At 43.1% G+C, this 27,618-nt stretch overlaps 1 protein-coding gene across 8 annotated transcripts in view; it reads right to left on the bottom strand.

Moving 5' to 3' along the window:
* MPPE1 (metallophosphoesterase 1) overlaps positions 1-27,618 on the bottom strand; it is a 137,096-nt gene that overhangs the window by 95,092 nt on the left and 14,386 nt on the right. For all 8 annotated transcript variants that reach the window (XR_012244502.1, XR_012244503.1, XR_012244504.1 and 5 more), the window contains exon 3: positions 9,146-9,254. Coding sequence is in view for 5 of the 8 variants with exons in the window: in XM_073631321.1 (XP_073487422.1) it covers positions 9,146-9,254 (109 nt within the window). In the remaining 3 variants the exon portion in view is untranslated. The remainder of the gene's footprint in view (positions 1-9,145; positions 9,255-27,618) is intronic.

The following is a 27,618-nucleotide window of genomic DNA, read 5'->3' as shown; positions in this document are numbered from 1 at the left end:
CATCATATTCCTCTATTATAAATCAGTACATGGTGTGTCTGTCCCCTCCCCCGTGCTCTGTAATCAGAGCTGAGATGCTCCAGCCACCTCCCCCCCTGTGTATAACAGAAGCTTTGGTAACCATGGCAACAAAACCAGCACAGTACACTCTGTTTAATGGCTAAAATTTCCTGAAATGACCACTAAACAGCTTTTTCACAAAAACTGTAAAAGATATCAAACTGAAACGATATAGCCAGATAGCTGAATATTTTGTGAACATTTTAAAGTTTGGCGTCTGTAGGTGAAAGTATGAAGGAGCTGAAACTTTTGGGAGCGGAAGAAGATTTTAAGGATCTGAAGCATGCTCTCATTGACTTCAATGTTAAAAAAAAAGTGTTAAAAAGCTTAATATTTTAAAAAGTATAAATAATAGAAAAAAAGTCCCATCATCAGCTGAAAGAGACGAACATTTTAATAGTTGAATGGTTTTAATAGCTGAAAGTATGCAGAAGTTACGCAGAGCCAAAAAACGTACAGAATAATAAATAAAATTAAAAATAAAAATAAATAAAATCGAATAACAATAGTGAGACTGCTAAAGCAGTCCCACTAACTAGAAAATGCATTTCCTGGGGAAAATGCGTGGGAATGCTGAATAGCTGAATTGCTAAAACGGCCGCCATCAAAACTGCCCCCATCATATTGCCATTATAACTGCCCCATCAGAATTGCCCCATCAAAATTGTCCCCATCTAAACTGCCCCATCATATTGCCACCATCAAAACTGCCCCATCAGAATTGCCCCATCAAAACTGCCCCATCATATTGTCACCATCAAAACTGCCCCATCATATTGCCATCAAAACTGCCCCATCAGAATTGCCCCATCAAAACTGCCCCATCATACTGCCACCATCAAAACTGCCACCATCAAAACTGCCCCATCAGAATTGCCCCATCAAAACTGCCCCATCATATTCCTCAATTATAAATCAGTACATGGTGTGTCCGTCCCCTCCCCCGGGCTCTGTAATCAGAGCTGAGATGCTCCAGCCACCTCCCCCGTGTATAACAGAAGCTTTGGTAACCATGGCAACAAAAGCAACACAGTACACTCTGTTTAATGGCTAAAATTTCCTGAAATGACCACTAAACAAACAGCTTTTTCACAAAAACTGTAAAAAATATCAAACTGAAAAGATATAGCCAGATAGCTGAATATTTTGTGAACATTTTAAAGTTTGTTTGGCGTCTGTAGGTGAAAGTATGAAGGAGCTGAAACTTTTGGGAGCGGAAGAAGATTTTAAGGATCTGAAGCATGCTCCCATTGACTTCAATGTTAAAAAAAAGTGTTAAAAAACTTAATATTTTAAAAAGTATAAATAGTAGAAAAAAAGTCCCATCATCAGCTGAAAGAGACGAACATTTTAATAGTTGAATGGTTTTAATAGCGAAAAGTATGCAGAAGTTACACAGAGCCAAAAAACGTATGGAATAAATTAAATGAATAAAAATAAATAAAATCGAATAACAATAGTGGGACTGCTAAAGCAGTCCCACTAATTAAAAATAAAAAAACGAATAACAATAGTGGGACTGCTAAAGCAGTCCCACTAATAAAATTGAATAACAATAGTCGGACTGCTAAAGCATTCCCACTAATAAATAAAAATGAATAACAATAGTGGGACTGCTAAAGCAGTCCCACTAACAAGAACCACAAGGGCCAACAGATCTAAATCAGAGTGCTACTGCAAGAACCGTGCAGCCAAAAGCTGCATCCACAGAAGACTGGATGTCCATCAGGTAGAACTTGGAAAAAGGTATGAACAGAAGACCAGGTGATGGCCTTAAAAAGCTGGGCAACAGTGCCTTGATGTAAAAATGGCCAGGAAACTCCTACCTATCCAGTAGAGTGTATTATGCATTAGTGCAGGAGGCGCTTTGTTTTCTTGAGATGGATATATCTCTGATGAGGTAGGTAAATTAGAATATGCAAATAGGCATCTCCTCCTATAAAGAGCATATGAGTGAGGTGTCTGAACCACAAGATTCTGCATATGTTAAAAGAAACCAGAGCCATTCTGGAAATCTGCATCATAACTTGTTATAGGACATCCACACAAGAGAGCAAGTAGAAAGTAATTGCTGTAATTGCTCAGCCAAGTAACAGTCCAGGAATATGGGATTGTGTCGGTTGTTCATTGACGTATTCTTTAATAGCTGCAGTCTAACAGATAGAAATGAAAGAAATAGCTGTTCGAAGAGCTGGGCCTGTGAGCGTAAAGATTCCCTTTTTTTTTTTTTTTTAACTGGAAAAAACCAACTTTATTGAAATGCAAACATGTTAAACATAGGTACCTTTACAAAATTATACAGTGCGTGCGATAGACAACAATTTTACAGTAACTGTATTCTTAACTTTCCCTCACACCTAAGTGTGGGTTGATTAGGTACAGGTTTCTCCGTCCTCCAGCCATCTTTCCCATACTCTGGAGTATTTTTGTGTACAGCCTCTGTGAGTACATATCATCTTCCTATACGGAAGAGTATCATTTATTTATTTCTTCCATCTTTGGATTGTAGGGGGTAATGCTTGCATCCATACCTTATCAACAACTTTTTGTGCTACGAATAAGGTCTCCTACATGAATATAGCTTGGTATTTGTCTAATTCTGTGTCAGGCAGTAAGCCCAGTAGGCATAGCTTTGGGTCAAGGACCACAGGAGAGCCCATATTGTCATGGAGAAAATGGACCACCTGCATCCAATAGGTCTGTATGTTCGGACAACTCCATATCAAATGGTAAAATGAATCGGGAGCCAGTGTGCATAGGGGATACAGTGGATTTCTCGTAGGTTGGAATTTGGCTAATCTAAGTGGTGTTAGATATGCGCGATGTATAATGTACAGTTGTGTCAGTCTGTCGAATATTTTAGGGGATGCTGTCTTGACTCCTAATATTTCGTCCTAGTCTGGGTCACCTATGGGTCCCACATCTTGTTCCCATGCAATCTTAGCTGTCTGGATAACTGCGTTCGCCCTTTGAAGTCGGAGTAAATAGTATAGATTGATATGAGCTTAGTCGGATCCGACCCAAAAATGATATTAAGGACCGGGGGGTATCAAGTGTGATGGCAATAATAAGAAACTGCGTTCGTACCGCGTGTCTGAGTTGCAGGTATCTAAACAGCAAGTGATTCGGAAGTGAGAATTCCTCTTTAAGTGTTTGGAAATTTTTTGGCCCAGTCTCTGTTATGACTTGGGACAAGTATAGTATACCATACGAAGCCCATATTGTCGGATCTGGTACAGTGCTCAGTCCAGGTAAGTGGCTGTTAAAACATAGTGGGGTGTGAGAGTGGATAAGCGACCAATTTTGCTTTTTTATGCGATTTTCCATACCCTCTGGTGATATGAGAGCATCCCTTTATTATAACAGGGGGGATTGGTTACTGTGTTGCCCCTTTCGAAGAATGGTTTGAATAGGGGTGTACAGTGGGTTATCTGGTTTATCGCATACTAAAGTTCTATAGCGTTGGACCTCTATGGTATTGTAATAATACAGGTGTGAAAGTTGTGACGCTAGGTAGTAATCTTGGTTATCTGGAAGGGAGCACCCTCCTCCCATCGTGGGGTTTTTAAGAATATGCCACGCGAACTTATGTCTACCCTGTCCCCACACAAATGAGTTTAGGACAGCTTCCATCTGTTTAAAGATTTTAAGGTGGAGATACAGGGGGACTTGCCAAACCATATATAGGATTTTGGGTAGAATAATCATTTTGATTATATTGATTCTTCCCATCACTCCTAGGGGCAGCCTTGACCAGGTCTGAGTTTTGGATTTGAGAACTGCAAATAAGGGCTCTATATTGATTGAAATATAGTCCCTAATGCCGCATACACACGAGCGAACTTTTCGACCGGACTAGTCCGACAGTCTATCCGACGGACTTTCGGCGGACTTCCAACGCACTTTCCTAACGAACGGACTTGCCTACACACGATCACACCAAAGTCCGACGGATTCGCATGTGATGACGTACGACTGGACTAAAATACGGGAGTTGATAGCCAGTAGCCAATAGCTGCCCTAGCGTCGGTTTTAGTCCGTCGGACTAGCATAAAGACAAGCGGATTTTTCGACCGGACTCGAGTCCGTCGAAAAGATTTGAAACATGTTTTATTTCTAGGTCCGTCGGACTTTTGGGAAAAAAAAGTCCGCTGGAGCCCACACACGATCGAATTGTCCGACGGAGTCCAGTCCGCCAGACCAAGTCTGCCGGAAAGTCCGCTCGTGTGTACGCGGCATAAGGCTTCTGGTGACCATCACTCCCAGGTATTTAATCACTGCCACTCTAGGTAAGGGTAGTTCGGGGATTAAAAGGGGTGGGGGAAAGTGATCCAATGGAAGAATTTGAGATTTATCCCAGTTGATTAGTAGTCCTGAGTATTTACCCATCTCCTCTATTATAGTTAATGCTGCAGGTAGTGAAGGTCCCTGGTCTGCTAGACAGAGTATGGTAACATCTGCTTATAGGCCTATTTTTTCCCAGGAATCTCCTCGTCTTAGGCCTGTTCGTTTCGGGCTTGATCTTATGGCTATACCCAAGGGTTCTGCTGCAAGGGTATAAAGTAGCGGTGATAGGGGGCTCCCCTGTCTAGTGCCCCTCTCAAGAGAAATTTGGACTGATAACCATCCATTAAGGAATATTCACGATTTAGGCTTTTGGTATAGGAGCTGTACCCATTTAATAAAGTTTGGTCCAAACCCATAACAGCGTAGGCATTCCCACAGATACAGCCACTCGACAGAGTCGAATGCTTTGGCCGTGTCAAGGGCCACAACTACCCTGGTTCCTGCATTATCATGTTGGGCCTGGATGTTCATAAACAATCTCCTAATGTTCATTGCTGTGTTTTTCACCGGCATAAACCCGGTTTGGTCTGGGTGTAGCAGGGAAAGTATTACCGTGTTTAATCGAGAGGCTAAAATTTTAGCTTGTATTTTAATGTCCACTGGTAGCAGGGATATAGGATGATATGATTCTGGGTAGTGGGGGTCCTTGCCAGGTTTGGAGAGAACTATGATTTGAGCTTCCTGCATAGAAGAGGGAAGTATTATCAATTCAAATATATAATGATATAAGGTCTTACGTTTAGGGGTGAGTGTTTCTGAGTACATGGTATAAAATTCCAAGGGCAGGCCATCTAGTCCTGATGCCTTAGATTTGGCTAGTTGGGAAAGCGTGGTTGAGATGTTCTGAGTGGTTATAGGGGCATCTAGCATTTTAACTTGTTCTGAGTTCAGATGTGGGAATTGTATAGTGTGCAGGTTTGTTTGAATTTCTTGTGGGGTGTAAGTACTTTGTGACCTGTAGAGATTACCATAGCAATTTAAAAACATTCTGCTACTGGGGGGGGGGGGGATCAGTGAGGATTGTCCCGTCTGGTTCAGCAAGTGAGACTACTACTGGTGGTTTATCGTCAAGGTGGGCAAGATATTCTAGCAGCTTCCCTGCTTTCTCCCCATGTTCATATATTCATGTTTTACAAAAAAAATAGGCATTGTCTGGCTTTTTCCATATATAACTGGGAAACCATGCGGGCCTGTAGTTTGACTCTATTTAGGTTTTCAGGGGAGGAATGTGTATGGTAGGCCTCCTCCAATTCCTGCAGTTTAGATGCTGATATTTGTACTATCACTTTAGAGGACTGTTTGAGTCTATTTATTTTTGTGTCTAATATTCTGCGTGCATGTAGTTTGAATGAGCCCCAGTTTTAAATAAATGAAAGGGGACTCTTGACCTTCAGTAAAGTAAAATTGTAGTTCTCTTTCTATAGTGTCATGTTCTGTTAGTACTGAGAGCCAGTATGGGTTAAGTCTCCATACTTCTTTGGGGGCTGTGGTTAGAAGTGATGCCAGGATCCAACATGGGGAATGGTCTGATAGGGCTCTAGGTGCAAATCCTACTCCCGTAACTTTGGGGAGTAGTGTTTTGGAAACTAATATGTAGTCTATTCTGGACATGGTAGCATGACTGGTGGAATGGCAAGTATATGCTCTAGCTGCAGGGTATCTATGCCTCCACACATCTATCAAGGCAAACTCTGTCAATGTGCGGCTCAGTCTAGTTTGTCTTAACTTGCTGATTTGATTTCCATTCTGCACTGGGCGATATCTGTGGGTGGCTTTGTGGGTGAGTATGCACCCGGATTTGTAGTCAGGATGTTAGACAGGAGAAATGGCAAGAGGAGCTCCCACTATCCACGTCCTACTCCATCGCTCTCCAGGCCACGCCCCATAAAGATTCCCTTTAACAAGAGTCTCGAACTTTCAGTCACCAGAATCTTTGAACAAAGGAACATCCTTTATAGGTTAAGAAAGGGGTTAGTCCAAAACTGTCAGGGTCTACTACTGGAACAGACCTTGGTTATGAACTTTTTACACTGGATAGAACACACAATGTTTGTTGGAGGGTTGAAAATCTTTTCTGGATTGACTCAATCTTTGTGGATTGCCCATTCTATTTGTTCATGAATAGGGAAGGTTTGTTAACTTAGCAGGTCTCTTAGTAGGGGGCATGGTGAGAGTCAAGTGCAGCAATGCTGGGGCTTTTTCACACAGCAGAAGTGAGCATATCAACACTGGCAAACACACTGCGTGACGCTGAAACATCAGGTGTATAGGTGTCTGGGGGTAAGAAATCTTCTGCAGCCTCCCCTAACACCACTTCCAGATCTTCTTCATTCCCCTCTATGTTTACCTATTCTAGAGCAGGTATATCGAGATCCGACAGTGGGGATGGAGAAGGAGCCTGCCATTTTTGAGTCCTGTAGAGTGATGGCTGTATTAAAGCAGTTAGATGTTCAATAAATTGTGACATATTTGCAGAAAAAACTACCATAGTCAGACAGACTTCGTGTTGTGTGCCTGAGCTAGAATTGGATGACTGATGTGTCCTGCTGCAGCGCAAGGGAAGCATTGTCACTGTCAGTGGTCAGTGTTTTACAGGCCTTCAGCAGAACAAATGTTTGCCTGAACTGTTGCCACTGTTCCCTTGCGCCTTCTTTCCGCCATTGCGATCAGTAAGGAAATTCTCATGTGTGGTACTTACGGAGTAGAATGCGGAAATGGGGTAAGCAAATTGGAGGAGTATGCTGTAATCCGGGTGGTGACAGTCCTGTAGCGAAGACCTTGTGGCAAAAGGGTGGGAAGAAGCACCAGAGTACCTTAAAAAAGCTCTAGGCGGAAGTTGAGATAAAGTGTGCGACCTGTGGTAGGGTAACTAGAATTCAGGAACCGAAGACCAGGTATTGGACTAACAGAGTAGGGTAACAGAGGCTTAAGCATAAAAGCCCAGGATGCTCTAATGATTTTGGTGAAGTGTGCACATAATAGCGCAAAAGGAGGTGTCTGCATCGAACATAAGCTATATCCATCAAGAAGAAGAGATATCCTTTAAGGTATGCGCTAACCATCCTGACAGAAAAGTCAGAGAATGTAGAGGGATGTCCTTTGGATGTTTGAGAGCAGGGTATTAGGATGTTAGAACACTGTTATAATTGTGAATTATGGAGCAAAGCTTTAAGCAGGAAGAGTGGCCAGATCCGAGATACATTATGTTGCCAGAAAAGGCTACAATGTTGGCCAGGGATTCTCAGGGAGTGTCCCCAATGGTTGCCAGGGTGGTTTCTGCAAGGAAGAACTGAGTTAAGGTCCCAAGAGAGCGCAGGATGCCAAAGGGGGGGGGGGGTCTGATGCAAGGAGCCTGAATAAGGTTTTTGTAAGGAGAGTCAAGGCTGGAGGCCTTACAAGGAATGGGTATAGCTGAATCCTGACCTATTAGGGTGAGGAGCTAAAGCTAGTCTAGTAAACTTTGGAATTTAATATACTGCTCTAAATGAAGGTTAAATAAGATTTTGAGGTACGATAATAAATGTTTCTAGATGTGGCTCTGTTAGTTTGAATCTGGGTTTCAGCAGCTCTTAAAATTGGGACTATATTCCCTGACTTGTCAAGGATAGGGAGATTTAATGTGATTTTAGTTAGAGTGTTTTTGCCGTTTAACAACAAAGAAACCGGCACACAGTGTAGGGGACAAAAAAAAAAAAAAATAATTAAAAATAAAAAATAAAAAAAGAGGGCCCCAAAACAATAAAAACAAAAATGTTCAAAAAGCATGAGCCTTAGAAGAGAGCAATAGTTATACCATGGTCAGCCATACAGATGCAAAAAGATTACAACAGATACTCCTATCAGTACACCCATGGGGATCTAAGAGAAGGCATGATATACATATTCCATCCACTTAGACCATATACCATTACATTTGTGCATAGAGTTTCACAAATAAGTAGTATGTTTTTCATAGGCAATATTTATTGAGATCCATTATCCAGTCAGAAAGAGTTGGTGGGCAAGGTGACGTCCATTTGAGAGCAATCAACCTACAAATAAAGCTCTATAAATACCAAGTACCGATTATGATCCATAGAGGAGAAATCAACATAGACAAAAGAGGCGCTCCACTGAAAAGTTTGTCCCGGGTAATCCATGTAAGGTACCTACAACTAGAGGTCGACCGATGTGGGTTTTTCTCTGGCCGATGCCGATATTTAGAAATCGAGGCGGCCGATGGCCGATATATGATGCTGATTTTTTGGGCCAATATGTTAGGCCGTTTTTGACTCCCCCCCCCCCCCCCTCTTCATTTCCTAAAAACCGTTAAAAACAGTTAAGTAATAAGAAGTGATACAGAAAATTTCTTAAATTATACATTAAACACAACATGCCTCCAATCAGAGCACTTGTATGTATTGTGAGGTTTGAGGGTTGTTTAGCTCAAGTGTAGCACCCGCTAGCGAGAACAGTCCACACACCTTTTCTTAAGAGCTGCAATTCCTAAACCCTTCCTCCAATTTGTATATACATACCCTCAAATTAAACCTGAGAGTGTGCAATTTCAGCCCATATCCATTATATAACTATAGCTTGAATATGTTTTGGTAAATACCTGAAAAAATAAACTAAAATTGTGCCTCTGTCCAAATATATATGGACATAACTGTATATAGGAAAATGCGCATCTGCACTAGTGTATTTTTTTAAGGTTTGCCTGAATTTCATCTTTAACTTTACAAATAAAAAGGCTTACCTTAGAGTTACTCCATTTGCCTTCGTCGAATAAATCCCCAAGGATGAAAACTATATCAGGCTGCATTAGCCAAAGTGCACTTTGATATGCTCTTTCCATCTGCCATTCCCTAAATCAATGAACAAGACATATATGAAATTAAGGATTACATAGTATATTTTCTTAGAATACAAAAAAAAAAAAAAAAAAAAAAAAAGGGAAAGAAATTTAGCAACAGTACATTTTCTCACATTAGCTTTCAGCTAGGGTTCCAGAATTAAGAAGTGCAGTCTGCAAGTTCTCTCTGGGTTAACTGAAGATTTGTTGCTTTTCTTCTGGCCTTAAAGTGTTCATATGTCAAAGAAATCTGACTGCGAACACCCAATTTTGATTTTAAGCTGCTTTCTATGAAGGCACTTGCACTGGCTCACTCCCGAGCTGCCCTGTCTGCATGTATTGACACAGACAGGGCGGTTCGGCCCCACCCCTTACTCCCTCTTCACAGGATTTGATTGAAACCTTTAGCTTTAGAACATCTTTAAAATATATGGATATACTGTATAGCTATTACCATTTAGGCCCCTTTCACACTTATACGACTTGTCCCACGATTTTGTACTGCAAAATCGTATGACAAGTCATTCTCCATGATTTTCAATGACTACCATTCATATTAGCACGACTTTAAGTCGTGCCGACTTGAAAGTAGTCCCTGCACTACTTTGGTCCAACTTCTATGCGAGTTGTACTCCATAGACCTCAATGTTAAACCCTGAAGTAGCATGCAAGTCATGCCTGAATAATATAGACACGACTTCAGTACGACTTTGTAAGCACAAGCCTGGCCTCGCTATTCGGGAAATGAAAACTTTTCTTTCCTTTCCCGATGAGCGACAGGCAGTGCTGACAGCTGTCTGGTATTAATCCAGAGGGGGAAATGCGCCAAGTTTTAAATGAAAAAACCGGCGTGGGTTCCCCCCCGGGGGCATACCAGGCCCTTAGGTCTGGTATGGATTGTAAGGGGAACCCCCTACGCCGAAAAATCGGCGTGGGGGTCCCCCCAAAATCCATACCAGACCCTTATCCGAGCACGCAGCCTGGCCGGTCAGGAATGGGGGTGGGGACGAGCTAGCGCCCCCCCCCCCCCTCCTGGACCGTACCAGGCCACATGCCCTCAACATGGGGGGTGGGTGCTTTGGGGCATGGGGGGCGCAGTGCGGCCCCCCCCACCCCAAAGCACCTTGTCCCCATGTTGATGAGGACAAGGGCCTCTTCCCGACAACCCTGGCCGTTGGTTGTCGGGGTCTGCGGGTGGGGGGGGTTATCGGAATCTGGGAGCCCCCTTTAATAAGGGGGCCCCCAGATCCCGGCCCCCCCACCCTATGTGAATGAGTATGGGGTACATGGTACCCCTACCCATTCACCTAGGGAAAAAAGCATCAATAAAAAACACAGTACACAGGTTTTTAAAATAATTTATTAGGCAGCTCTGGGATCTTCTTCCGACTTCGGGGGTCCTCTTCCGACTTTGGGGGTCTCTCCGCCGTCTCCTCCCGGTGTCCACATCTTCTGCCGGCTCCTCCGCTATCTTCTGCAGCTCAATTGCTAGCGGTGGTCCGGACTTCTGCCTTCTTCTTTTCTTCCAGAGATGTTGACACGACGCTCTCTCCAGCCAGAATGGTCTCTGTGCGCTCCGCAAGGGACTTATATAGGCGGTGACCCCGCCCCCTTATGCCGTCACAGTCCCTGGGCATGCTGGGTCTGTGACGTTTTAGGAGGCGTGGTCACCGGGTGATAACCACGCCCCCTTATGACGGCACAGTCCCAGCATGCCCCGGGACAGTGACCTCATAAGGGGGCAGGGCCACCGCCTATATAAGTCCCTTGCGGAGCGCACAGAGACCATTCTGGCTGGAGAGAGCGTCGTGTCAACATCTCTGGAAGAAAAGAAGAAGGCAGAAGTCCGGACCACCGCTAGCAATTGAGCTGCAGAAGATAGCGGAGGAGCCGGCAGAAGATGCGGACACCGGGAGGAGACGGCGGAGAGACCCCCGAAGTCGGAAGAAGATCCCGGAGCTGCCTAATAAATTATTTTAAAAACCTGTGTACTGTGTTTTTTATTGACGCTTTTTTCCCTAGGTGAATGGGTAGGGGTACCATGTACCCCATACTCATTCACATAGGGTGGGGGGCCGGGATCTGGGGGCCCCCTTATTAAAGGGGGCTCCCAGATTCCGATAAGCCCCCGCCCGCAGACCCCGACAACCAACGGCCAGGGTTGTCGGGAAGAGGCCCTTGTCCTCATCAACATGGGGACAAGGTGCTTTGGGGTGGGGGGGCCGCACTGCGCCCCCCATGCCCCAAAGCACCCACCCCCCATGTTGAGGGCATGCGGCCTGGTACGGTCCAGGAGGGGGGGGGGCGCTAGCTCGTCCCCACCCCCATTCCTGACCGGCCGGGCTGCGTGCTCGGATAAGGGTCTGGTATGGATTTTGGGGGGACCCCTACGCCAATTTTTCGGCGTAGGGGGTTCCCCTTACAATCCATACCAGACCTAAGGGCCTGGTATGCCCCCGGGGGGGAACCCACGCCGGTTTTTTCATTTAAAACTTGGCATGGCGTTCCCCCTTATGATTCATACCAACTACTGCATGTTTTCATTTGTTAATGCCAAAAACGTGGCAAAGTAGTACTGCTCCCAAATCGCGGTAAAATCGCGGCCACGAAATCACGGTAAAATCGTGCGACTTTGAAGTCGTATAAGTGTGAAAGGGGCCTAAATAACATTTATAATTCTCCATAAGTACACCAAAAGTGATCACAGTGTGTTTTGTTCATTTGAAACACGTGCCAAGACAAATACAAAACCTGCAGTTCTTAAGTGTGTCTTAGACACTCTTTATGAATTCTCTTGTTAATTGGTTTTCCCTTTTGGCATCTATGAGGATTTTATCAACCATGTACAGGGTAAGGAGAGCGGAGGTGCTGGAAGCCAGCCATTTTGGAGATACAGAGCTCTACATTTTAAATGCAAACAGCATTTGAGCAATAAAAAAAAAACAAATGCAGGAACACATTAAATTTGCTACCATAGGAGTTGGTGCTACTGACCTTTTAACACAAGTTCAGCCAAACCATAAAAGTAATACAAAACATAGGGGTTTTTTTTAGAGGTCGACCGATATGGGTTTTTCTCTGGCCGATGCCGATGCCGATATTTAGAAATCTCGGTGGCCGATGGCCGATATGTGATGCCGATTTTTTTGGGCCGATATATTAGGCCGATTTTTTTTTTTTTCCTTCATCTCATAAAATTTAACAGTTAGACCCCTTTCACACTGGGGCATTTTTCAGGCGCTTTTGGGCTAAAAATAGCGCCTGTAAAGTGCCTGTAAAACGGCTCCCCTGCAGTCTCAGTGTGAAAGCCCGATTGCTCTCACACTGAGGCGATGCGCTGGCAGGATGTTAAACAAAAGTCCTGCAAGCAGCATCTTTGGAGCGGTGTATACCGCTGCTCCACCACTCCTGCCCATTGAAATGAATGCGCACCGCTGCCAAAGCGCCTGCAAAGCGTTTCGGCAGCGGCACTTCAGGGGCGCATTTAACCCCTTCCTCGGCTGCTAGCTGGGTTATAAGCGCCCCGCTAGCAGCCGAATAGCGCCGCTAAAATGACGGTAAAGCGCCGCTAAAACTAGCAGCGTTTTACCGTCAACGCATGCCCGCTGCAGTGTGAAAGCAACCTAAAAAGTGATACAGAAAATTTTTTACATTTAAACATTTATTAAACAAAACAAACCTCCAATCAGTTCACTTGTATGTAGAATTTAGATTAAAAAAATATTAAAAAAAAACTATATCTTAAAAATAAATACATAAAAACAGGTAATCAAAACTTTTGGATGAAAAAAAATGGGCTAACTTTACTGCTTAGTTTTTTTTTAAATTTATTAGTGTATTTTTTTTTTTTTTAAATTGCGTTTGAAAGACCACTGCGCAAATACCGTGTGACATAAAATATTGCAACAACCGCTATTTTATTCCCTAGGGTCTCTGCTAAAAAAAATATATAATGTTTGGGGGTTCTAAGTGATTTTCTAGCAGAAAATACAGGATTTTTACTTGTAAGCAACAAGTGTCAGAAAAGATTTAGTCTTTAAATGGTTAAACTGAGAGCTTCTACACGCTCATTCAGAAGTGTAAACATTGTATCTTCAGGTTCTTTTTATCAGATTTGGCAGGCTGCCCAGAGAGGGGAGAGAAGTGCTTCACAGAAGAATACAGGGAACTTGTATTGACTTCAGAAGTCATTTGCAAGTCGCGCTGAGTTATATCGGCCTTTTTTATCAGCACAATCGGCCGATGCCGATTAACGTCAAATATCGGCCGATATATCGGTCGACCTCTAGTTTTTTTTTACGAAAGGCAAATCCACTTTGCACTACAAGTGCAAAGTGCACTTGAAATTGCACTGAAAGTGCACTTTGGAAGTGCAGTTGCTGTAGATCAGAGGGGGACATGCAAGGGAAATAAAAAACAGCATTTTAGCTTGCACATGATTGGATAATAAAATCAGCAGAGCTTCCCCTCGTTTCAGATTTACAGCAAGTGCACTTTCAGTGCAATTTCAAGTGCACTTTGCACTTGTAGTGCAAAGTGGATTTGCCTTTCGTAAATAACCCCCATAGTTACATAGTAGGTGAGGTTGAAAAAAAAGATACAAGTCCATCAAGTCCAACCTATGTGTGTGATTATATGTCAGTATTACATTGTATATCTCTGTATGTTGCGGTCGTTCAGGTGCTTATCTAATAGTTTTTTCAAACTAATCGATGCTCCCTGTTGAAACCACTGCCTGTGGAAGGGAATTCCACATCCTTGCCGTTCTTACAAGTAAAAGAACCCTCTACATGGTTTAAAGTGGGACTCCACATAAACAAAAATATCAAAAGCCAGCGGCTACAAATACTGCAGCTGCTGACTTTTAATAAATGGACACTTACCTGTCCCAGGGTCCAGCGATGTCGGCAGTCAAAGCCGATCAATCGCTCGGGTCTCGGCAGCTGCCACCTCCATCCTAGCGTTGTGGCTTCACTTCCCGGGTTCCCTACTGCGCATGCGTGAGTCACGCTGCACGTTCTAACTGGTCCCCGGTATCTCGTACGACCTGTGTGTTTCCCAGGAGACAGCGGGCGGATGCGGGAAGAGGCGTGACTCCCGCGGGAGTCTATTCCCGGAAGTGGGTGCAAACATCTGTATTAGACAGGTATCGATTGTGGCACCGGAGGGGGGGAGGAATCGGATGAGCGGAAGTTCCACTTTTGGGTGGAACTCCGTTTTAAGGTTAAACCTCCTTTCTTCTAATTTTAATGAGTCCGCACAAAAGTTTTATCCCTATTGTGGGGTCACCAGTACGGCATTTGTAAATTGAAATCATATCGCCTTTCAAGTGTCTCTTCTCCAGAGGGAATAAACTCAGTGCTTGCAACCTTTCTTCATAACCAATATCCTTCAGACCGTTTATTAGCTTTGTTGCCCTTCTTTGTACTCACTCCATTTCCAGTACATCCTTCCTGAGGACTGGTGCCCAGAACTGGACAGCATACTCTAGGTTCAGCTGGACCAGAGTCTTGTAGAGGGGGAGAATTATCTCTGAAGTTGATCCCCTTTTTTAATGCATACCAATATTCTGTTTGCTTTGTTAGCAGCAGCTTGGCATTGCATGCCATTACTGAGCCTGTCTTCTACTAGGACCCCCAGGTCCATTTCCATCCTAGATTCCCCCAGTGTATAGATTACATTCATATTTTTGCCACCCAGAATGCATCATTTTACATTAAACCTCATTTGCCATGTAGTTGCCTACCCCATTAATTTGTTCAGATCTTTTTGCAGGATTTCCACATCCTGTGGAGACATTATTGCCCTGCTTGGCATCCTTCGCAAATACAGAGATTGAACTGTTTACCCCATCCTCCAGGTTGTTTATTAACAAATTAAACAGGATTGGTCCCAGAACAGAACTCTGGGGACCCCACTACCCACCCCTGACCATTCCGAGTACTCCCCATTTATCACCACCCTCTAAACTCACCCTTGTAGCCAGTTTTCAATCCATGTACTCACCCTATGGTCCATGCCAACAAACCTTATTTTGTACAGTAAACGTTTATGGGGAACTGTGTCACATGCTTTTGCAAAATCCAGATACACCACGTCTACAGGCCTTCCTTTTTTAGATGGTAGCTCACCTCCTCATAGAAGGTTAATAGATTGGTTTGGCAAGAACGATTCTTCATGAATCCATGCCAATTACTGCTAATGATAACGTTCTCATTACTAAACTCTTGTATATAGTCCCTTATCCCCTCCAAGAGCTTGCATACTATTGATGTTAGGCTAACTGGTCTGTAATTCCCAGGGATGTATTTTGGGTCCTTTTTAAATATTAGTGCTAGATTGGCTTTTTTCCCAATCAGCTGGTACCATTCCAGTCAGTAGACTGTCAGTAAAAATTACCCAAGTCTAATTTTTTATTCTAATTCTAATTCTGCCCTCTATTAACCATTGAGGTGCTTCCTGTGATGCATCATAAGGATAAACACTGCAGTTTTGGTTACTGAAGCCCCCCCATTCCCATTATTCTTCTTCCCTCATGAAGACTGAGGAGAAGAATAAATTCAATACCTTCGCCATCTCCCAATCCTTTGTAACCAGATGTCCTTCCCCATTCTTTATGGGGCCAATATGGTCTGTCCTCCTTTTTTACGGTTTACATACTTAAAGAATTTCTTGGGATTTTTTTTGCTTTCCTCCGCTATGTGTCTTTCGTGTTCTATCTTAGCCACCCTAATTGCACCCTTACATTTCTTGTTGCATTTTTTATAAAGTCTGAATGCTGATGATCCCTCAACTTTGTATTTTTTGAAGGCCTTCTCCTTTGCTTTTATATGCATTTTTACATTGGAGTTAAGCCATCCAGGACTTTTGTTTGCACTTTTAATTTTTTTACCCAATGGGATGCATTGGCTAATGGCCTTATTTAATATGTTCTTAAAAGCAAACCCATCTCTTCTCCATGTTCTTTGTTCCTAAGATTTTATCCTAATTTATGCCTTTTAGCAAGGTTCGTAGTTTAGGGAAGTTGGCTCTTTTGAAATTCAGTGTCTTTGTATTCCCCTTATGTTTCCTATTTGTGTGATTTATACTGAAGCCAATTGACCTGTGATCGCCGTTTCCTAAATTGTTCCGTATTTGCATATCCGTGATCAGGTCTGTATTGTTGGTAATCAGTAGATCCAGTAACACTTTATTTCTAGTTGGTGCGTCTACCATCCAAACCATGAAATTATCCTGCAAGACATTTAGGAACTGGCAAGCCTTAGACAAATGCATGGTTCCCTCCGCCCAGTCTATGTCTGGATAATTAAAATCCCCCATTATGATAACAATTCCCATCCTTGCTGCTAATCCAAATTGTGATAGGAGATCAGTCTCCCCCTCCTCACCTCAGGTTAGGGGGCCTATAGCGTATTCCCAGTATTATTTTCCCCTTAGCTTCATCCCTTTGGAGCTCTACCCATAAGGATTTAACCTCTTCCCTAGCTCCCTTAGTGATGCCATCTCTCACATTCACTTGTACATTATTCTTGATATATTAGGCATACCCCTCCCCCTTTTTTACTCTCTCTATCCCTGCGATAAAGGGTATATCCTTGAATGGTTGCCAGCCAATCATGAGAGCTGTTGAACCAGGTCTCTGAAATTCCCACAAAATCCAAATCCTCCTCGTACAACAGTATCTCTAGTTTACCCATCTTGTCCAAAACGTTCCTGGCATCGGTGAACATGCCACGTAGTTTAGATCGGTCGCATACTATTCTCTTATTGGGTGTTCCAAGATTGCAACTAGGACTTGTTACTATACTTACCTTGGGTTTATGTGCTCTAGTCAACCCACCATTAATGCCCCCAAATATTACCCTCTGGAATATGTCTACCTCTGACTATCTCTACCTCTTGGCCCTCCGCCTGTCGCCTAGTTTAAAAACCCCTCTAACTTTTTGCCCATCTTTACTCCCAGCTGATCTGGACCCTCCTCAGCTTTCATTCACATTTTCATTCACCATATTTCCTCCAGAAAAGTGTGGCAATCATTTTTGTACATCAGGCTTTTTATAAAGAGACAACAAGATGAATGCAATAGGTATATAAAGGAAAGCTCTGCTGCATCACAGGCAGAGTTCTCATGACAACAGAATACCAAAAGAGGACGAGGATAAATGGTGCTCTCCAGTACAGCACAAATAAAACAGTAGTAGGCAAGTAGGTTGTGGTCTCTGTGCATGTAAAGGCTTCACTTTCCAATGTACATTTTTCCCCTTTTCACAAAAAATCACAGCCGCATACAGTTCTGCATGCTGATATGAAACCATCTTACATCTGTTTGAGTGAAGCACAAGTTATGTAACACTGGTCTCACAGCTGCATACTGGGAAGTTCCTGTCACATGTTCCAGGAGTCCAACCCAGAGTTCCAGGAAATAAAGGGAAATTGATTATTCTGCCCTTAGTAAAAATGGCCACAGTGAGAAGTATGGGGGATGAAAAGAAAAAAAAAAGATATGCAAAAAATGAAGTCTGGAATTGTCCATTAGCATCCGTTTGTAGATTGCCATTATGCGTGGGTGAATTTCTTTAACCACTTGCCAACAAGCTGCCGCAGTTATACTGCGGCAGGTTGGCTCGGCTGCGCGAATCGCCGTCCTTGTATGTCGGGCGCGTACACGGCGATCTGTGGGCGCGCGTACATGCCCATTCCATAGAGGGGGGAGCCAATCAGCAGGTCCAGCAGACTCGATGTCCGCTGGCCCCCCACGATCGCTCCACTAAGGCAGAACGGGGATCTAACAGTGTAAACAAAGCAGATCCCTGCTTTGTCAGGGGAGTACAGTGAGATTGTCTGTTCCTAGTGGTTAGGAACAGCGATCTCTCTCTCTGTCAGTCCACCCCCCCCCCCCACAGTTAGATAGCACCTCCCTAGGGAACATTTAACCCTTTGTTTGCCCCTGGTATTAACCCCTTCCCTGCCAGTACCATTTATACAATAAGCAGTGCATTTTTATAGCACTGATCGCTGTATAAATGTCACTGGTCTCAAAAAAGTGTCAAAAGAGTCAGATTTGTCCGCCACAATGTCGCAGTCCCGCTAAAAATCGCAGATCATCGTCATTACTAGTAAAAAAAATAATAAAAATGCCATAAATCTATGCCCTATTTTTTAAATGCGATAACTTTTGCGCAAACCAATCAATATACGCTAATTGGAATTTTTTTTACCAAAAATATGTAGAAGAATACATATTGGCCTAAACTAAGGAAGAAATTTGTTTTTTTACATTTTTTGGGGGATATATATTATAGCAAAAAATTTAGTTTTTTTCAAAATTGTCACTCTTGTTTATAGCGCCAAAAACAAACAATCAAATACGACCAAAAGAAAGCTCTATTTGTGGGGAAAAAATAGGATTTTTATAACAGCTTACCTGTAAAATCCTTTTCTTTGAAGTACATCACGGGACACAGAGACATAGTAGTTACTATGTGGGTTATAGGCCACCTTCAGGTGATGGACACTGGCCCACCCTAAGACAGGAAGTCCACTCCCTATATAACCCCTCCCACTACTGGGAGTACCTTAGTTTTTGTAGCAAAGCAATACACGTGTATACCACAAAGAAGGGAGGGACCTCTGTGTCCCGTGATGTACTTCAAAGAAAAGGATTTTACAGGTAAGCTGTTATAAAAATCCTATTTTATTATTGTACATCACGGGACACAGAGCCATAGTAGTTACTATGTGGGATGTCCCATAGCAATGCCAACTGAAGGGAGGGAGACACGACAAAAGTAGGGCACCATGAGATCAGAGGAGTTATACTGCTGCCTGCAGCACACTGCGCCCAAAGGCGATATCCTCATGACCTTTTACTTCTACTTGATAGAATCTGGTAAATGTATGGACTGAAGACCAAGTTGCGGCCTTGCAGATTTGAGCCATGGAGGCTTGATGATGCACTGCCCAGGAAGTACTAACAGCCCTGGTGGAGTGTGCTTTAATAAGGTGGAACTTTCCTCTTTAAACCACAAGCTTGAACAATCACTTGTCAAATCCATTCAGAAATAGTAGATTTCGATGCTGCTTGTCCTCTTTTAGGACCTTCAGGCAACACAAACAAAACATCAGTTTTTCGAATCTGAGCAGCTGCCTTTAAGTAGACCTTGACTGCTCTCACCACATCAAGAGAATGTAGTGATTTGTCTTCCATAGAACAGGGTTCTCGAAAAAAAATGAAGGTAGACCAACATCCTGGTTTAAATAAAAACCTGATACTACCTTAGGTAGAAAGTTAGGATGAGGACGCAATACTACCTTATCCTTGTGAATAATAATATGGCTCTTTACAAGAAAGAGCAGCCAACTCTGATACCCTTCTTGCAGAGGATATGGCTACCAGAAAAACTAGTTTCCTTGTCCAAAGGACCAAGGGAATATGTCGTATCGGCTCAAAAAGGCTGTTTTTGTAACGCCGACAGAACTAAATTCAAGTCCCAAGGGTTCAGGGGTGACCTTACCGGGGGATTAAGAAGCGCTACCTCCTGAAAAAAACTACGAACAAAAGAATGCGAAGCAAGTGGTCATTGAAACAATACCGATAAGGCCGAGACTTGGCCTTTGAAAGTACTCAAGGCCAGCTTCATTGCTAACCCCATCTGCAGAGAGTCAAGGATTCTACCTATGACACACCTCCTGGGGTGCCAACCCCTGGATTCATCCCAGGAGACATATGCCTTCCAGACTCTATAATATGTGAATCTGGAGGCCGGCTTCCTTGCATTAACCAAGGCAGATACCACTGAACTTGACAGCCCACTTTTCTTCAGAATGTGGGTCTCAATAGCCAAACCGTTAAATTTAGTTTTTGTAAGGTAGGATGGAATACCGGACCTTACGAGAGAAGGTCTGGATGTGGTGGTATGGTCCATGGGACCCCTACCGCCATCCTTAAGATCTCTGCATACCAAGATCTCCTGGGCCACAAGAATCACCAACTTCCCTCCCTGCTTGATCCTGCGAAGAAGTCGTGGACGCAGGCAGAATAGGAGGGAATGCATAAATTAGTGAGAACTGATTCCAGGGGGAACAGCAAGGCATCTGTTCCGCATGCTAGTGGATCCTTTCTTCTTGACACAAAGTTGTCAATTTCTTTGTTGAACCTGGACTCAAACAGATCTACGTCTGGGATCCCCATCTTTGACATATTGACAGGAAGATATTAGGGTGAAGGAACCATTCTCCTGGGAACAACTGCTGGTGACTCGAGTAGTCCACCTGCCAATATTCTATTCCTAGAAGGAAGACTGCTGATAGGCAAAGTACATTGTTTTCTGCCCAAGATAGGATACGATTCACCTCTCTCTGGGCCGCACAACTTCTTGTGCCCCCTTGGTGATTGATATAGGCCATTGCTGTGGCTTTGTCCGATTGGATCCTGACAGGGCAATTCCGTAAACTGAACGTTCAGGCCCTCAGGACCAAGAGCTCTAGAATGTTAATGTGCAAGGTCATTTCTGATCTGGACCACTTCTCTTGGACAGTTGCCTCTTCCAGGACTGCCTACCAACTCAAAAAAGGTTGGCATATGTTGTTACCACTTCCCAGGTAACTGTAGGAAGCAGTGTTAATTTTAGTCTTTGGACTAAAATGGCATTTTAGTTTTAGTCCCATTTTAGTCTTCTAAAATTGTTTTAGTTTTGGTCGTATTTAGTCGACTAAATCTCCAGTACATTTTAGTCGACTAAAATGTCCTAAATTTTAGTCGACTAAAATCTTCAGTACATTTCAGTAATTGCAATTTAGTTTTAGTCATAATATTTTGACTAAAATGGCATTTTAGTTTAAGTCTCATTTTAGTCTTTTGACTAAAATGGCTTTTAGTTTTAGTCTCATTTTAGTCATCTCAATTGTTTTAGTTTTAGTCGTATTTTAGTCGACTAAAATGTTTTAGTTATTTTAGTCGACTAAAATATTTTAGTCCTTTTAGTCGACTAAAATGTTTTAGTCTATTTAGTCGACTAAATTAACACTGGTAGGAAGGATTTTCCCCTTTGCAGATTTTTGGTTATTAACCATAAACTGAGGCTCCGGCGCACCTTTGAAGTCAGACACATTGGGAAATCTAGAGCTTGAACCTTCTTGTTCCAAGCAGATAGGATACTGTTTTGCAGTAGTCTCGAATGAAACTGAGCATAAGGAACGGCCTTCGAATGAAGCCACCATCTTTCCCAACAACCTCATGCAAAGCTGAATAGAAGGATTCATCTTGCTTCGACCACCTGAATCAGTTCCTTTATGGTGCTGATCATTGCCCGGGCAAGAATACCCTTTTCTGGGTGTATCTATGATCAGACCCAAGTATTTTAGCCTTCTTCATATTTTTAAGGAAGATTTCTCTAGGTTGAGAATCCAACCTAGATATTCCAGGTAGTTGAATGTGGTGACCATACTTTGGTCTAAGCGGCTACCGACTGGTCTATCAAGAGCAGATCGTCTAGGTAAACTATAATCGTTATACCTTGGGCCCTTAATCTGGCTAGAGGAGGGGCCAGAAGCTTAGTAAACACTCAAGGTGCAGTAGCTAGACCGAAAAGCAGAGCTACAAAGTGAAAATTAAGATTTTCTACCTTGAAAAGTAGATATTACTGGTGAGCAGGGAAATAGGCACATGGAGGTATGCATCCTTGATGTCGATTGACGCCAGAAGTTCTCCTCCTTGTAGGATGGAGACAACTGATTGGATTGACTCAATGTGGAAAAAAAGAGCGGATATTTAGGAACCGGTTTAGATTTTTGAGATCCAGAATGGATTTGACATCTCCATTCGGTTTTGGCACCATGAAAAAAGGTTTGAACAAAACCCCAACCCTTGCTCTTTCATAGGGACCACCATGATCACTTTTTGCCAAAAGATGGTCCAATGCTTGAAAGAAAGAGGTCTTTTTCTCTGGATCTTTAGGAACGTTTGAGCTGAGAAAATGAGGAGACGGGAACTCTTGGAACTCCAGTTTGTACCCTGGAGCTATTGAGGAAGTCCCGCATCTGTCTCGACACTCTTCCCGCCAGATCCTTGAGAACTGCAGAAGTATTCCCCCTCCTCGAGCGAGCGGGGGCACCTCCTCATAAGGAGGCTTTAGAATTTTGTAGGTTTCCTCCCTCAAGACTTCTTTTGTCCCTGGGGTTGACCCTGAGGATTACCTCTTGAACTTGATGGCGGAGGCCGTCGTGACTGCCTGGAGGCTGATGCCCCTGGCACTGGAGTAGGAGCTTGTTAAAATGAAATACGTTTACTCCTTTTCTTAAATGGCAAAGGGGTACCTTTTCCACTAGAAATTCTTTGGATGTATTACCCAAATTATTCCCAAACAGCCGTTTCACCGCAAAAAGGAAGACTAGCCAGGAGCTTCTTGGATGGCGCTTAGCATAAGGCGCGAGGCCTGAAGGATAGAATCTCTCATAGAGACTATTGCAGACATAAAGCTGCTAGTACCTTGCCAGATCCTGGGCCTGCTGAACAGGATAACCTTGAGCACCTGTTTAAACTGGTCTCTCAAGGATTGACCAATTAATATCAGCGCATGTTGAAAACACTCATCATGGCAGAGGAAAAAAGTTTTTAATAGGAATTTCAACTTTTTATCCATTGGATCCCTAAGCATTTGAGCATTGTCTGTCAGACAAGTCAAACTTTTATTCACAGAGGATATAGCAGCGTCAATTGCTGGTATCCCCGTCTGATTTTTTTACTCCATAGGATAAAGTGTGAAAACTTTTTAGGAAGGAAAAAAATGCTTATCTGGGTGATCCCACTCAGATACAAAAAGCTTTTCCAGCAATGAATGGACAGGAAAGGCATGCACAGCTTTAGCGAACCCAAACACTCAGTTAAGGGTACATAAATGCGGAGCGGACCATCAGTAAAAAATTTCACCATCAATCTTACAGATTGTGAAGCTGATCCCCCCGCATTTGACACCTCAGAAGAGGAGTCATCAGCCTCCCCACGGTCCCCTAAAGGGAAATTCATCTTTTCCCTCCCCCAGTTCCTCAGTTTGAGGGTCCTGGGTAATGGAAGGGAACCTGTCGCATTTTGTCCCACACTGGCATGCGATTAAAGCCGTTAACTTTTTTTTTTTTTTACATATTTCATGGCTGGGAAAAAAAACCTCTTTAGTAAAATAGACAGGGGCTACAGTGTTGAAAACAATTGCAAAAATGTCATGGCCCCGATGCTCACTCTGACCAGCCACCCCCTCTCAGAGTAGGATGCCATTATTGAGATAAGCAGGCTTTCCAGAGCTTGAGGGAGACCCTTTAAGCCCTTTTTTTTGGGGGGGGGCGGTGTTTTAACGCCCTCTGACTATAGCTGATGCACAAATGCAGAGGTACTACCAGAAGAAAATCGCATCCACTGCTTGAGCAAAAGTGCAGCCACTGCCATTAACGCTCAGCCTGATGCCTTTAGTAAATGCGCCAAGGGAATGCCTGTGTCACCAACCTCTCAAATGCCCCTTTTTGCTCTTTGTCCCTCCAACATCTGCAGCCAGCAAAAATGGAGCTTTTAAACAAACTCCTGCACTGGACGTTGCAGGACGCCAATGCCGCACTAAGCCCCACCCCCTTCTGTCACATCGCGCCCCCTTTTTTTGAAAGAGGGTTTTGTGTGGGGAGGAAAATAGCGAGGAGGAGACCCGAGACCGGCCTCTGTGCAGGGACGGTGAAACACACGGAGCGGCATCGCTGATCGTTTTTTGGCTTCCTCCATTCTAAGAAGAGCGGAAGCTTGGACCAGGTTGGGGGGTGATTCAGTGGAGAAAACCCCCCCAATCTTTCTGAGCTGCTCGCAGGGAAGCCTGCTGTTTCTGCTGCACAGCGTGATCTCTGAGGAAAGCCTGGCAAGGTACGTGCTCTATACAGCCCCCAGTGGTGACTCTTAGGCATGACAACATTCACTTTTTTAACCCTTTCATGACTAAGCCTATTTCTGACATTTGGTGTTTACAAGTTAAAATCTGTATTTTTTGCTAGAAAACTACTTAGAACCCCCAAACATTATGTATATTTTTTTAGTAGAGAATCTAGAGAATAAAATGGAGATTGTTGCAATATTTTATGTCACATGGTATTTGTGCAGCAGTTTTAAACGCAACTTTTTTGGGGAAAAAAACACTTTCATGAATTTTAAAAAAACGAAAAACAGTAAAGTTAACCCAATTTTTTTGTATAATGTGAAAGATGATGTTACGCCGAGTAAATAGATACCAAACATGTCACGCTTTAAAATTGCGCACACTTGTGGAATGGCGACAAACTACGGTACCTAAAAATCTCCATAGGCGACATTTAAAAAAGAAATAACGGTTACCAGGTTAGAGTTACAGAGGTCTAGTGCTAGAATTATTGCTCTCACGCTAACGATCGCAGCGATACCTCACATGTGTGATTTAAACACCTTTTACATATGCGGGCATGACTTCCATATGCGTTTTCTTTGCTGCGCGAGCTCGTGGGGACAGGGGCGCTTTACTTTTTTTTTTTTTTTTTTTATTTCATTTATTTTAATTTTTTTACATTGTGTTTTTTTTTTTTTTTTTTTTTTAAATTTTTGATCACTTTTATTGCTGTCACAAGGAATGTAAACATCCCTTGTGACAGTAATAGGTGGTGACAGGTACTCTTTATGGAGGGATCGGGAGTCTAAAATACCCCAAATCCCTCCTTTGCACTTCAAAGTATTCAGATCGCCGGAAACGGCGATTCTGAATACTGTATATTTTTTAAAAGCTGGCACCATTGGCAGCCGAGTAAACAGGAAGTGACGTTGTGACGTCACTTCCGTGTTTACAGAGAGAAGACTGGAATTAAGTCGTTTCCGGCTTCGTGCCAGTCTGTCTCTAGCCGCCGGAAGTGGCGGATCAAGGTTTGGGTCTCCCGGTGGGACGGGAGGCCTGGTAAGAGCAGCGCAAGGCGGCGGGAGTGTCCCCTCCCGCGCCTCCAGGATAACAACCGAGTGGCTTTTAGCCGCATCGGTTGTTATCCCTGGATAGCCGATCGCCCGCTCTAAAAAACGGTACCGGGATGATGCCTGCAGCTGCGGGCATCATCCCGGTATAACCCCCTAAACCGAGGCCGCATATCTGCGTACACTCAGTGACAAGGGGTTAAAGGAGACATTTCATAAGAAATGTTTTTTTTTTAATTTCTTAGAAGTCTCCACTTACCTTTCCTGCCGCAGGGTTCTCTGTGGTAAAACTGACAGACCCAATCTTCACTCCTCACGGTGAGCTCCGTTACCAAAACTTCAGGAACCGGGGACCCTCGGGGAACCCACACTCCTGGACCTGTAAAGCACCCCACCAGTAAAACTTTATGGCCGAAAAAAAAACAAAGCTCTGGATCCCGGGGCCAGCTCTCTAAAAAGAGAAGCATTACAGGCAAAAGCTTGTTTCTTTAGACGCGAGGCCCGGGTACCATTCAATTAGGCCTAGAAAAGACACTTTGAATCCGGTTGCATAGCCTGCCCCAGCAAGGAATTTTCCAGTGGAGCTCAGCACAGCATATCTTTACTCGTAACCAACACCTAAGATGCTGGCGAAAAACTCCCAGTAGTGGGAGGATTCTCAGTTTGAACTTTCCCTTGGCAGTTCAGATCCCTCCTGCCAGCAGTGACCTGGCAACGTGCTAACTTTCTGATCACATTAGCACAACACACAGTAACATGCATTATGTGTATGTGTGTTGGTGCACTGCAGTGCCACTTATTTTGAAAGCAACCCCCATGTGCCTTTTGCTGCACACATGCATTGCAGCATCACAATGCACTAAAATATGTTGCAGTTTGCAAGGCCTGCAGCAAATGTTGAATGCACAATTTTTGGCCTGCTGTGGTGCGTTGGTCAGCCCATTCATATGATTAAATGAATACGCTGTTCTAATGCAACACACATTAACATGCATACATTTACCACAAGGCATTGTATCAGACTGGTGTGAATGGTACCTAATGTAAACATAGGGCAGGTGCACAAACATAGAGGAGAGATTTAACTTAACCTAACCGCTTCTTTTTGAACTTTGAGGATGAATTGTTTCACAGTGGCTCTAACTACAGGAGGTCAGTGAGAGGTAATTTTAAAACATTTGTTGCCGGGTAACCACTTCAGCCCCAGAAGACTTACCCCCCTTCATGACCAAGCCATTTTTTGCGATACGGACTGCGTTACTTTAACTGACGATTGCGCGACACTGTACACAAAGAAAATCAATGTCCTTTTTTTGCCACAAATAGAGCTTTCTTTTGGTGGTGTTTCATCACTTCTGCAGTTTTTTTTTTTTTTAAACAACAAAAGACTGACAAAAAAAAAATATATATATATATATATATATATATATATATATATATATATATATATATAAATTTTATATATTTTTTTTTTACTTTATGCTATAAAACATATTCATGAAAAATTGTTCTTGCCAAACCAATCTATTAACCTTCTATGATGAGGTGAGCTGCCATCTAGATAAAGGAAGGGTGAGTACATGGATTGAAAACTGGCAACAGGGGGCGAGTTCATAGGGTAGTGATAAATGGGGAGTACTCGGAATGGTCCAGGGTGGAAAATGGGGTCCCCCCGGGTTCTGTCCTGGGACCAGTCCCATTTAACCACTTCAGCCCTGGAAGGATTTGCTACCTTCCTGACCAGGCCATTTTTTGCGATACTCCACTGCGACGCTTTAACTGACAATTGCGCAGTCGTGCGACATTGTACCCAAACAAAATTTAGGTCCTTTTTTCCCCCATAAATAGAGCTTTCTTTTGGTGGCATTTGATCACCTCTGCGGTTTTTATTTTTTTTGCGCTATAAAAAAAAAAGCGACAATTTAATTAAAAAAAAATAAATAAAATATTTTGTACTTTTTGCTATAATCAATATCCCCAAAAAAATAATAATAAAAAAAAGTCTTCATCAGTTTAGGCCAATATTCTTCTACATTTTTTTTTTTTTAACCAAAAATATCATAATAAAGTGTATATTGACTGGTTTGCGCAAAAGTCATAGCGTCTACAAAATAGGGGATAGATTTATGGCAGTTTTACTATTATTTTTTTTTTTTAACTAGTAATGGTGGTGATCTGCGATTTTTATCGGGACTGCAACATTGCAATGGACACATCGGACACTTGACACTTTTTTGGGACTAGTGACATTTATACAGCGATCAGAGCTAAAAATAGCCACGGATTACTGTATAAGAGCCCATTCACACAGGGGCAACACGACTTCCAGCACGACTTTGGGAGGCAACTTGGACACGACTTGAGTATGAATCACAGCACGACTTGGAGCAACTTACAAAACAACTTGAAGTCGCCTCCA

The sequence above is a fragment of the Aquarana catesbeiana genome, linkage group LG05 (assembly GCF_042186555.1).
Source record: "Aquarana catesbeiana isolate 2022-GZ linkage group LG05, ASM4218655v1, whole genome shotgun sequence".
NCBI lineage: Eukaryota > Metazoa > Chordata > Amphibia > Anura > Ranidae > Aquarana > Aquarana catesbeiana.
This window is presented reverse-complemented; position numbering and strand designations above follow the sequence as displayed.